This window comes from Corticium candelabrum, chromosome 17 (assembly GCF_963422355.1).
Source record: "Corticium candelabrum chromosome 17, ooCorCand1.1, whole genome shotgun sequence".
Classification (NCBI taxonomy): Eukaryota; Metazoa; Porifera; class Homoscleromorpha; order Homosclerophorida; family Plakinidae; genus Corticium; species Corticium candelabrum.
The window spans coordinates 3,949,476-3,962,616 of NC_085101.1; the positions used below are offsets into that span (position 1 = coordinate 3,949,476).

General features: G+C 40.9%; 4 protein-coding genes across 6 annotated transcripts in view; 2 read left to right on the top strand and 2 right to left on the bottom strand.

The window, feature by feature from the left end:
* The first annotated feature begins 486 nt into the window (after window positions 1-486).
* On the top strand, window positions 487-4,685 carry LOC134192869 (GPI inositol-deacylase-like). Its single transcript, XM_062661626.1, has 2 exons — window positions 487-754; window positions 2,394-4,685. The coding sequence occupies exons 1-2, from the start codon at window positions 487-489 to the stop codon at window positions 4,643-4,645; spliced, it is 2,520 nt and encodes an 839-aa protein (XP_062517610.1). The 3' UTR covers window positions 4,646-4,685.
* Window positions 4,686-5,979: 1,294 nt separating this feature from the next.
* Window positions 5,980-6,439, top strand: LOC134192706 (uncharacterized). The gene has a single exon (XM_062661457.1). It carries the CDS (start codon window positions 6,003-6,005, stop codon window positions 6,354-6,356), a length of 354 nt encoding a protein of 117 aa, XP_062517441.1. The 5' UTR covers window positions 5,980-6,002; the 3' UTR covers window positions 6,357-6,439.
* A 1,814-nt stretch (window positions 6,440-8,253) lies between these two features.
* LOC134193409 (uncharacterized) lies at window positions 8,254-11,066 on the bottom strand. Its single transcript, XM_062662243.1, has 5 exons — window positions 10,913-11,066; window positions 9,557-9,656; window positions 9,310-9,437; window positions 9,130-9,235; window positions 8,254-8,763 (listed from the first exon to the last, which is right to left on the bottom strand). Exons 1-5 carry the CDS (start codon window positions 11,050-11,052, stop codon window positions 8,446-8,448), a joined length of 792 nt encoding a protein of 263 aa, XP_062518227.1. The 5' UTR covers window positions 11,053-11,066; the 3' UTR covers window positions 8,254-8,445.
* A 66-nt stretch (window positions 11,067-11,132) lies between these two features.
* LOC134193408 (cyclin-dependent kinase 12-like) overlaps window positions 11,133-13,141 on the bottom strand; it is a 17,920-nt gene continuing 15,911 nt past the window's right edge. For all 3 annotated transcript variants that reach the window (XR_009972072.1, XR_009972073.1, XR_009972075.1), the window contains 2 exons: window positions 11,654-11,750; window positions 11,133-11,583 (listed from right to left, as the gene is read on the bottom strand). The gene's annotated coding sequence lies outside the window, so the exon portion shown is untranslated. The remainder of the gene's footprint in view (window positions 11,584-11,653; window positions 11,751-13,141) is intronic.

The window sequence follows — 13,141 nt, forward strand, 5'->3', positions numbered from 1 at the left end:
GTTTGTCAGACAAGGTTCTAGAGATGGTGTTCTAGTGTACATATCCACGCAGGACAGAAGCGTGTCCAACCAAAACGCTCTAAATTTGCTGCTACTAGATCAAATGCAACCATAAATTAGTTGATTTGATTATAAGTAGTCACGTGAATATGTCTACTAATTAATTATAATAATAATGTAATAATTTATTTTTATCACACCAAATCTGGTGTAGTTCCCTCATAGGGCAACATAACACACACACACACACACACACACACACACACACACACACACACACACACACACACACACACACACACACACACACACACACGTGACACATCTAGAGAAATGACATAACTAACACACAAAATCACTTAACCTGCACGTAAAAATATACCATCTACCATATCCAATCCGTGTCCAGGATAACTACGTCTAACTATTAGCATTATTACATTGTACAACAGGATGTCTTATTGATATCAATTATTAATACATGTCATGGTCGTTCTTGTTCGATTTCTCGTCGTTGTGATATTATTCGGTTTCGTTCTAGCTGGATTCTATAATATCTACTTTCATGGGGCAAAGAACGACTGCTACATAACGTATATGTATGAAATGCCGCAGTACGTTCCCGTTCCTCTCTCTGCCAACGTCAGTCAAGCGTTTCCTACGTATGGCCTCTACTACTACACGGAAGGAAAAATGCCAGAAACACTACCCCGCTTTAGTGGAGTTCCTGTTCTCTTCATACCTGGAAATGCAGGTAGGAAGTGTGGTCACGTGACTGCCTTTCATTGGTTTCATTGAGTTAATTAACACTAACATAGTAGCAGTTTTCTAAGACTTGGTAATTGCACTATAAGGCAGTTTTCAGACTGCAACATGCCTGTAGTATATTGCATGTGCCAATTAACTTAATGCTAGTATGATGTACGTACCCAATAGTACAGTACTCAAGAAGAGTCCATACGTAATTTCCAAATTTACTGTTGCTGTCAATTTTTTTCACAAATTGCTTATGTAAAATTCTGTATACACGTGAAATATATACAACTTACAGTTCGTGTAGGAAACAAGTTGTTGATCAATTTTATCCGAAGACATCTAATAATTCAAGTGTCAAATCATATTACGAATTCTTTGATGCAATAGTCTGGGGGAGTATGCTTGTTTACAAGGATTTGACTTATTGATTCTCGAAGCTCAACTATGGTTGTCTGGTTAGTGTTTATATGAGAGAGTAACGTCTCCCCAAGCAGGGACATAGCATGGCTTCTAGAAATGGGGGTCTAAACTTTATAATAGGGACACTTCCACTTTTATGGACACGCCCATTTTATTGGCTTCTAATTGACTGATACGGCAGATCCACACTGGAAATTAGGGTGGTGTATATACTATACACAGCTTCGGCCCTCACATGTATTCACAGTCCACAATTTTTTATGACCATGCTTACAAATTATGGGGCTATATCTTGGTCTAGCCCATGCCACGCTACACCCCTGCCCCAACAAGGTTAGACACGATGAGCATATACAGTACGTCAAATCGCATTATTTCGATACCCAATAATCTGACACTTACTTTCCGATGAAGGTACACATGAAACCAATTTACATGGGTTACTGTGTATTTGTTTACCAATAATCAGACAGTTGTGTTAGTCAGAGAGAAACCAGTGGAACAAATGTTTGGAATAAGGTTTGACTGTACATGTACATGATGAACCATATAGGCAACCATATAGTGTTTCAAAAAGTGTGAAACATTGCAACTTTTACTAGTAACAGAAAACTATAGCATTTTTGATCAGTTTTAAATTTTATTGCTATCAGATCTTTCCCACAATGTGATGCAAGAAGCAGATTGCTACACACAATTACAGTGATTGATCTATTGGCACCGATATTCCTTGCAGTGAATGTGGTGGGCAGATGAGATCCTAGTCATTACTGATGTGTGAAACACTAGGTACAGTAGTGTGCCGGTCACGTGAAGTACGACCTGCTAGACAACTGAATAACACTTGACCAAATTGTATGTGTAATGTGGTGGACGTAAATCAAGCTGCATAGCTATGTCAACGTAGATTATACTTTTTTCTTTATTAATTGTCTAATTAGTTTGAGGAACGATGATGTGTGTATCGTGATAGTTGTACTGAGACCTGTAGACGAATATGTGGTACTCACATACTGTGAATAGTGGCAAAGATTCTATGCTGTTACTAATGTCATCTACATGGGGACTAGATAAGTGTTAATGCATGTATGTGGACAGACAGTGACACATACAGACACAACGGACGAACAATGAGTAATACTAATGGGTAGACTTTTATTATCTATTTATGTTCGTGTCTTGTCTGTTTACGTATTATGTCGTTGTGTACATTACAGGAAGTCACAAAGAAGTGCGCTCAATGGCATCTGTTTCTCTTCGTATGTTTGCGCCAGGTACTCAGTCTAATCATTTCGACTACTTTACTGTAAGTCTGAATGGAGAACTCTCCGGTCTCTATGGTGGAGTGTTACATAACCAGGCAACATATGTGTCACTCTGTATACAACACGTATTGTCCCTGTATAATCAATCCCCACGTCCATCAGTGTTTCTTCTGGGTCACTCGGCTGGCGGTATTGTAGCAAAATATATGCTTGGTTTGCCAGACGTTGACCTATCTGCAGTCAACACCATTCTAACTCTTGGGACTCCCAATGCTTTTCCAGTTCTTTCACTGGATGAACATCTTGTACAAGTGACGGTTAGTGCCGACATGGCTATGAAAAGACACAATTCACTTTTGGTTATGGCTATTGGTGGTGGGATTCGAGATCGTCAAGTACGTTCTGGACTGACTCGTCTGCCCAAGAGCTATCGGAGGTTATCAATGGTCTCCACAGCTCTTGCACACGTGTGGGTAACGGTCGATCATAATTGCCTTGTCTGGTGCAAGCAGATGGTCATTAATTTCAATCGAGCTTTGTTTCAATTAATTGATGCAAATACGCATCAGTTAGTCATCAACTTGGATTATCGCGTTCAACACTGGAAACGATGGTTGCTTCATCCCAAGTTACCCGCTTTGTCGAATTTTGCATACAAAGTGGTTGTTGAGATCACATATTTGCCTTGGAGCTTACCACAAAATCGTGCGACGTCAATATTTTTTCAATATCAACTTACCAACTTGGATACCTCTGATGTGATCATAGTGATAAGCAATATTCCATTAGCAGCATGGATATATGGCTGTAGTTTGACAGACTCACTGAAACCTGCTTGTCACAACGCTTCCAGTTTAGACCACACAACTCTCCCACCATCGTACGGTGTAGTGAAAATGGCTTTGTTTGAAGCAAGACATCTTGCTGCGTATTCTCATCTTGGAGTGTGGGCATCACAAGCTACACACACAAAGCTCGGAACGTCTGTATTTGCTAAACTGTACACTACAAACAAGTCAATCTATCATAACTTCTATGTGCCCATAGTAAATCTATGGTCGTCTCACTCTGTAAATAACGGCGAAGTTTATGCGGTCATACGTTTGCATGGATTGGAGCACATTTGGCAAGTGTATACAATCACGGCCATGCAAGATGCTAATTGCAGTGAACAGAACGGTGTCCCACTGCTTCTTCAAAAGCACGTGCCCTGGTACCACGAAGACGAGTTCTCACCATCGGGAGGCAACGTCGTCAACTTGACGATTCGATTACAGTCCGCTCGTGCACCAGGAAGTAGACAAGTCGTCGAATTGAGATTATACAAGGATCCAGACTGTGACGTACTGCTCAATGTGAGAGTTGACTTTATGGGCGTGTTAGGACAACTGATGAGATTTTATGCTTCACTCCTTGTATCATTAACCTTATGTATTCTCTTGGTAAAGTGTGCTATATCTTCAACTTTTGTCGAACAATCGGATGTAAACTTTGCTCTGTGGTGGGTTGTATCAATGATGTTGATCACAACTGTGTGGCTATTTTGCGATGTTTTTGCAATGATCGCCAGGATACTACCCGACAGTATTGAACCAAACCTCGATTGGAGGGAGGAGTCACACAGCATTGTTTTGACTGATATAACGTGGCCTGTTCTAGTGTTTATGTTGTCGGTCTCGTGGAGCATAGCAGCCATATTGGAATTTATACTCTACGTTGTTGGTTACTTGATTGCTAAAATCGTTGCACTGATTCCATTGATATTAATGAAGCGATTGACTCTTGTAGAAGTTTTGAGTGTGACAGCATTAATGTATGTGCCGATGTTTGAACTTGCACTTGTGTTGGCCATTCAAATCTATTTTATTGGAAATTTATCTTCAGGATTGAGGACAAGGGGTTTACGACATTCTCTATGTTCTTTTTGTGTTCTCATCGGGATGCTGCAAATGCCGGCCATTATTGCCAAACTAACGAAGCATTTGTGGACATGGACACCACCGACACATTTTACCATTTATACAGTCGCAAGAATTGTTGCTTCTATTTGTCTTCTTTTCAGTAAGAAAGAGATACAGAGGAAGTCGTTAATGCATTGCATCTGTTTTTTACTAGGAGCAATGCTCATTGTCTTATACTGCGCATGCTCACTACATCGCGCTGTTATAGTGTTGGCTATATTGTTACTGTGTGATCTAATATGAAAATTGATTATAAATATTTTGTGTCAGATTTTACATTAAATTGAATATACAATTTTGGGGATTACCAGCAAGTTTAATTGATTGAAGTATATTAGTTATTATTTTAGTTTATGCAAACTAGACTCGTTGATATCACTTATATTCTCACTTGGTAGAAATTGAATCAATCTGGGGCCCTAAAATTTAATTATATCCTGCATATGCATAATATGTAAGCAAACTACTGAATGTAACTGATGCATGTCAGTAAATATCTGCTAATCAATATCACCTAACTGTCAAATTGAAAATGTAAAAATTGTTTAATTAATTGTAATAAATAACTGTAATTATTATGTAATGTTAAAACATTTTCTTGCTAATTTTTAAATGCAAATCCCTATCCATTTAGTGCCGATTGACGCGGCTGCTGCCTTGATTGGCCAGACCTTACATACGGGAACCCGTCTAAGGCACTATGCCGAAAGTCAGTCTGGATATGTCGCTTCTTGCTGTGTCTAGCGTCATTAATTGTTCTCTTAGGTCGTGCTCAACTTTATACAGGACGGAAAGACCTCAGTCATAGCCACTGTGCGATGCAACGTTACGTCTCTAGGAATTGTGAGGCGAGGCCTGCCGGGAATGCCCGAAAACTTCGAGATATTGCATTTTGAGGACGTAGACGGTTCCGTAATCGAGGACGAAAAGGCCGCGCCACCGGAAACAGTCTACGTTATTGGAAACTTGAAATGAGACGAGAGGCTAACCGGCGAGACCCGTATGTGGCACGGCTGAATGAAATTTAGTTTTACAATTTTGTCCTTTAGTGACAAGTAGCCGCTCTATTGCATCTATAGAATAGTTTTTACGCGTTTTTGGTCTGTAAGTCCATCAGATGTGTTAATTAAGAGACAGACCAACAATGATTTGGATATTCTTTCCATCCAGAAGTATGACGCGGGGGTAGGGTCTGGCTACACGAGACATACAGCTGACACATCATTTAAAAGTGTAGGTATTGTTTCAATACTGGATGGATGTATCGTTGAGTGCACATACAGTGTACAGCCTTGATTATCCAGACATTTTCAGCGGAAGCCAAATTATCTGGATAATTGAAAGTCTGGATATATGAAATGATGGTGTGGTGACTTTCCTGAGGCTCACTCATACATTGACAGTTAAATACGTAATGAACAAATGTTAATTAATCAGTATACAGCACTAGTAGGTCAACAGCACCTCAGCATGTTTACACATTTAATGATTAGATGTAAAGAAGTCTTGTATGGTTCCAATTTTGGAGTCAGTTTGTGGGTGTTTTATGTTTATTTGCTCAAGTTTGAATTGGAGAAGTTGACATCGAGGGTTAATCGTCATGGTGTTGCTTTGCTTGGGTTCTTCGGTCTCATCACGATTCGCCATTGCCTGGCATTTCTCAGGTGGAATAGCTATAGTCCAAGTTGGGTTTGGACGTGAGACGACGTTGCAGAATGTTGCTGATTTGGTTGTGTTTTGCTTCAATTTGATTGGCTGTTGTCTGTCGTTGGTCATGACTGTTGCGTTGCCGGTGTTTTGCAGTCGAATGTCGATGCAGTTGAGGGTGGATATGCTCTGCTTGAATAAGGATGATGATGATGATGTTGAAGGTGGTGATGAGGAGAGTCGGGGTTTGAGTAATAAGTCAATGTTTCGTAATTTGTGGACAAAGTGCAAGCAGCTTGCTTCGTAGTTGTGGCCGAAGAAGCATTAGTATTGTGTGTTTGTCTGTTTGCTTGTCTGTGTGTCTGTCAGTCTGTCTCTCTGAATATTACTTCACTGCTCCAGGAGTGCGCTAAAGAAATATCTAAATCTGTGCTTGATCCTGCTCCAATATTGTATACTGTTATGTCTGGACGGTTACCAGATGTCATATCGATGGTGAGATTCTCGTTGGTGATGTATTTGAAGACTGCGTAAACAGTCTGCCATACATTAGCAATAGACTCATGGGTCCGAACTGGACCCGCTGCATGACAAAAGATGTCAATCTAATGAACACAAGTCTCTGTCTCTCTGTCTGTCTGTCTGTCTGTTCATTTGTCTATCTGTATCCATTTGTCTGTCTGTCTCTCTGTCTGTTTGTTTGTCTGTCTGTCAGTTTGTCTATCTGTTTGTCTGTCCATCTGTATCCATTTGTCTGTCTGTCTATCTGTCTGTCTGTTTGTTTGTTTATCTATCTATCTGTTTGTTTGTCTATCTGGATGGATGGCTGTCATCTGTTTATGTCTGTTCGTCCAGCTGTGTCTGTTCGTATGTCTACTAGTCTCCGGACCGTGTGTGGCTGACTTGTCTATCTGCATTCCAAAAACTAAACATTTACTCTAATTGTTTGCATTTGATTGCAGCTGGCTGTCATATTTTGTGTGGGTTGTGTGGCTGTTGAACGTGTGGCCAACCTTTTCGTTCCCATTTATTACAGAGAAATAAGTGACATATCAGTGACTACATTCAATGCTTGCTGGCATTTGCTGTGTTGTGTTTCTAGTCAGCAGCTTGACACCATTGATAGAGATCAATGGATCGTAGTAAACGCCTGAACACGGTAGATACCAATGGTTCCGTTTCCATGGAAAATGGTTCTTATCTATGTGGCACTTCGTTGCCTACAAGGTGGCAGCGGCGGTATGTAGAGGAGTTGAACTTTTTCGTGAAATGTTAAACTATCAGTCTGTCTGTCTGTCTGTACCTGTTTGTTTGTCTGTCTGTCTGTTTTTGTTTTTTCTTTGTCTGTCTGTCTGTTTTTGTTTTTTCTTTGTCTGTCTGTCTGTCCTGTCTGTCTGTCTGTCCTGTCTGTCCTGTCTGTCTGTCTGTCCTGTCTGTCCTGTCTGTCTGTCAGTGTAAATGTAAATCGCTGTGTTAGGTACGACAAACGACAAGCACTCTAGAGGTTTTAAGCATTCATGGCAGTTTGTTTGAGTGGCGAATGTATGTCACCAGCCAGTCGTTCTCCCGCAGGGGGAATGGCTGTCTGGACACTTGAGCCACCTTACCCCACCGGAATGCTGGAGAACAGAACATCAAAGATATGCCTTCAGACCTTTTTTCCCATTGAAAGTAGAAGGAGGAGGAGCTGACTACGGAAGACTACAAGCTGGATCTTGATAGTACTAGTTTCAACCAAGGTAGTTTCCCTTGATCAGAGAGTTACCAGAGCAAAACGTAATGCTCTATTGCCAACCGGAACGGGGATGCACGACGCAGAAGAGGATATTGATACCACGCTCCAAACTGCAAAAAGGCCAAACTTGTCTTTTTCTCTGGGCCTTGCCACAAACATGGCTAGAACACTGCATATACCTTGATAACTGGTAGTCTTTCGAATTTGCAGTGTTACTTATATATATATATATATATATATATATTGATCTATGAACTTAATAATATGCGTTGAACTTCCAGACCAGAGAGCGTGTCTGGAATTTCGAGACTAAATAAAGTTATATGGTTGGCTAATTGTTTTTCTACCTTGATTGTATTTCTAAGATATTCTCATGTACGTATATGCATAATGTGATAATATAGATCACTGGAAATGGAGATTATCTAATGTAGGCTATAGGCTTGTCGATACGCACAGTCTAGTTTCAACAAAATTTAGGTTGTTTATGGAACCTACGGTTTAGAAAGCCATCGAGAAAGTTAATGATTGACATTGATAGATACAGACAATGACACACAAGTAGTACGTCAGTAGTATCAAAGGCAATGTTCATAATTATAATTCACGACACACTCATAACTACAGTGTAGAAGTTCTACAGTTGTAGAGTGTAGTTTAGCTAGATACTGCGATAGGCGTTTCTTTTCATGATGTGACATTTGATGAAGATCACAAACACGATGGTGACGACTGCCGCTGTTGTAAACATTGTCACAGGTACAGCCACTTCAAGGTCTTTTGTCACTTGGCACAGTTGGCTACCCGGTGTAGTTATGGATGTTGGATTGGTGGTTTGATGCGTGGTATTCGGTTTGGGGGTAGCCTCGAGAGTAATGCTCTCTGCTTGTGGATGAGACGTAGATGGTGGGCGAAGCAGAGCTATAGGCAGGTCTCCTGGTGTAGATGTACGACAGGCAAAGGGCGATTGTAGCCAAAACTAGACAAGGACAACAACATCCACGTATATGAAACTAAACAATGACGACAACATATCACATGCTTTAGTATATAACAAAAACGTGTATGTTGCCGTCCTTGTTTATTAGTTTTGACTACAATCGCCTGTTGCCTATATCTAATTATAGATTTGTTAACATAGGCGTAGGAAGTTTGAGGTTTGTGGGCCAAAAATTACAATCTCGTGCAATAGAAGTATACTATATCGCATCTGGGAGTAAGGCAGTAAGGCAGGAAAATAATCAGGGGACATGGCTCCTTTGGCTCCTCCCTCACCTTTCCTACGCCTATGTTTAATGAGTGGTGTACCATTATACGTAGGTACGACAACAGTCAGGAATCTTACTGAGGCAATAACTGTATTCATGTGTTTGCCATCATCGACTTTGCTTGACAAATTGAACGAAGTGTCCTCTGTTGAGCAGACCATTGTCACATCGACTGCAAACGAGCTGCAGCAAACAAATTTCAATACAAGTTTTGATTTCTTGAGTTTTGTTTAGCCGTTTCATCAACACACTACAACCTGGGGGCATTGTGTGGTAGATAACGAAATTTGACGTTGTTGTTATGATCAACAAGAAATTGGACGTTTTTTCTAGTAGTAATTGTCTGACTGTGTTGGACCCCGTTCACTAGATACGTCTTACACAGCTACAAGACATACAAATACTAATTAATTAGAAATCAATATAACATGGTCATTATTAGAATGATTGATGATGTCGATAATCGTATGTGTGTTTACTAAAATGTCGTGTATGAGTTTATACCACCGTGTCCTTGTTTGCTTGACAATTTGAGTTGATTGTGGATGTTGAACAAGGTTGATAGACATACAATGAGCTCAATGCAACATCAGCATAGAGAACCCTGAATGAACACAAACACTCTTGACTGAGGAATTAAAAAAATTTAAAATGTAAAAAATTAAAAAAATAGAAAAACAGGAATCTAGGTGACACAATGGGTGTAGGCTGGAACCACGGTGGCTAAAGGGTCCATTGACCCCCAATAATTTTTTGCTTCGTATCACTGCACTACTCCTAATTTCAATAAAGCATAATTGTCTGCACGAGATTGTAATGTTTGGACCCTAAAACATCCAAAACTTAGTTAATTCCTATGCCTTTGTATGTGTATGCATGTAGAGTCAGCGATTGTTTAATTGATTAATTAAATACTCAGAGAAATGAAACTGTGAATTGAGATAGACAAACAAAACAGACTTTCGAATTATACTATCTGTTTACTGTTGCATTTTGATCTATACCTAGAAGGTTGAATTAAGCCTGTCCACAGTAGACCAGAAATGGATCGAGATCCATGCAGTGAATTGCCAGTGTGGACCTTTAGTCTAGCAATGAAGTCTAATGCAGGCTGTGACTGGGCAAACCATATGCATACAAAAGACAGCTAGCACAGGGCCTCAGAGTTCAGAGCGCGCGCTAGCATTAATTGCTGCTTGCAGACAGAATAGTACACGTGGATAGTACAGTAGAAAGATAATTGCACTGCAAACGGTAGTCACTTGGTACATATAACCGGTCCAGACCTGGAATCGATCTGTCGTCTGTTTATAGTCTACTCCTTCAAACATCTCGGAACTCACGTGCACATGTATCTACTGTCTGTTCCCCATAAGTGTGAACTTTGAAAATCATCAATATCTCTGCTGTTTAGTGGACTTTCGCGATAATTTCGGTATTGTTAGAAACCGCTAGGTCTGGCATCTGTTTATCAAATTATCTAAGCCTTTCCTGCAAACGAAACGGAAGGATAATACTTGTGCATATCAAACACAAACAGGTGGAGCAATGGCTATTATCCAATTATCTTGTAAGACCAACGGATCAGCAACAGGAACCATTTAAGATAATTGGTATAACATGGTCCAACTGGAGCAGCTCATAGTGCTCTAATGAGCACACCTGGTGTGACCTCTACTTCATTACTCACTTCCGAGTTCACGCTTATGGGGAACAGACAGTAGACATGCACACTGTCTGTCAATGTCTACATTCACTCTGCCTTTCTATTTGTCGTTGCTTGTCTTGGTCTGTTTCGATTAATTGCGTCACTACAGAGCGCCTAGGCGCCTCTTTAGACAATTAACACGGAGAACGTACTGCGGAAGTCGAGATAAATCAATTTTTCCCGATCCGTCGTCCATTTTGCAGGCGCACTCGTTGATTGCCAAACAGTTGAGTGCCGCACAAGTCGCTAGACACAGCAAGAGAATGAAAAAAGAGACGCAATCTCGAACCATCGCGTAGAATATGGAAGTCACGTGCGACAACTGTCACGTGACTAACTCCATGAAAGTAAAACTTCCTGTAGAATCTCTGAATTACTGCTTGGTAGTATTTATTGCCTATTTGTTTGTACAGTATAGGTAGTGCATTTTATATGCAGAAAGCTACTTCAAGAACAGTTTATCATAACAATCAACCCTGTAGCATTGCATGTATGCATAAGCCAAATGCTGCTTATCCCAAACACAATACGACAGACATGCATAGAAAAGTACCACCTAATTTGTTACAGTCACTGTTTCAAGTCATGCGCACTACAGTGTAGTATAGCGGCTGAACTGTCTGTCCTTGTGCCTGAACCACAGACACGATAGAATGATGATGATAAGCGACGTTCCGACGGCTGTTGCCGGTATGGTCACCTCCAAGTAGAAAGAACAATCAGAGAGAGAGCAAGTCTTCTTGGGAATGTTTGTCACTGGAGCAATTGTTGTCACTGGAGCATTTGTTGTCAGGCAAACTCCACTGTATTCCAATGCGAAATACTGAAACAGAGCAGCACATGATATATAGTGTACTGTACGACAAATGACCAGCTTGGGACTATCGACGAACCAGATCTGATTGACTGCCATGTCTGTTCGGTTGACTTCGTTGTCGGAACAAAGTTTTTGACTGATGATTACACACCAATTCCACGTAGACCGTAGATCTAAATGGAAAAAGTATGTTGGAAGTCACAAGGTCAACCTTGTACTATACAAAGATTGATCAAAATCCAGTCAAACATGAAGGGTTGCATGTGCTGACAGACAGACAGATGCACAGACAGACAAACAGACAGACAAATGCACAAACAGACAGACAGAGACATATGGACAGACATAGAAACAGACACAGAGACAGATAGAAACAGACAGACAGACACACAGACAGACAGATGGACAGACGGAAACAGACACAGAGACAGATGGATAGACAGACATAGAAACAGCCAGACAGATGGACAGACATAGAAACAGACAGAAAGACACCAAAACAGATGAACAGACACACAGAAACAGATGGACAGACACAGAAACAGACAGACATACTCAGAAACAGATGGACAGATATAGAGACAGATGGACAGACACAGAAACAGATGGACAGACATAGAGACAGATGGACAGACACAGAAACAGATGGACAGACATAGAGACAGATGGACAGACATAGAGACAGATGGACAGACATAGAGACAGATGGACAGACACAGAAACAGATGGACAGACATAGAGACAGATGGACAGACACAGAAACAGATGGACAGACACAGAAACAGATGGACAGACATAGAGACAGATGGACAGACACAGAAACAGATGGACAGACATAGAGACAGATGGACAGACACAGAGACAGATGGACAGACACAGAGACAGATGGACAGACACAGAGACAGATGGACAGACAGAGAGACAGATGGACAGACACAAAAACAGACAGACATACTCAGAAACAGATGGACAGACACAGAAACAGACAGACATACTCAGAAACAGATGGACAGACATAGAGACAGATGGACAGACAGAAACAGATGGACAGACATAGAGACAGATGGACAGACACAGAAACAGACGGGCAGACACAGAAACAGATGGACAGACACAGAAACAGATGGACAGACACAGAAACAGACGGACATACTCAGAAACAGATGGACAGATATAGAGACAACTGGACAGACACAGAAACAGATGGACAGACAGAGAGACAGATGGACAGACACAGAAACAGACAGACATACTCAGAAGCAGATGGACAGACACAGAAACAGACAGACATACTCAGAAACAGATGGACAGACATAGAGACAGATGGACAGACAGAAACAGATGGACAGACACAGAAACAGATGGACAGACATAGAGACAGATGGACAGACACAGAAACAGATGGACAGACACAGAAACAGATGGACAAACACAGAAACAGACAGACATAGTCAGAAACAGATGGACAGACATAGAGACAGATGGACAGACAGAAACAGATGAACAGACAGAGAGACAGATGGACAGACACAGAAACAGATGGACAGACACAGAAACAGATGGA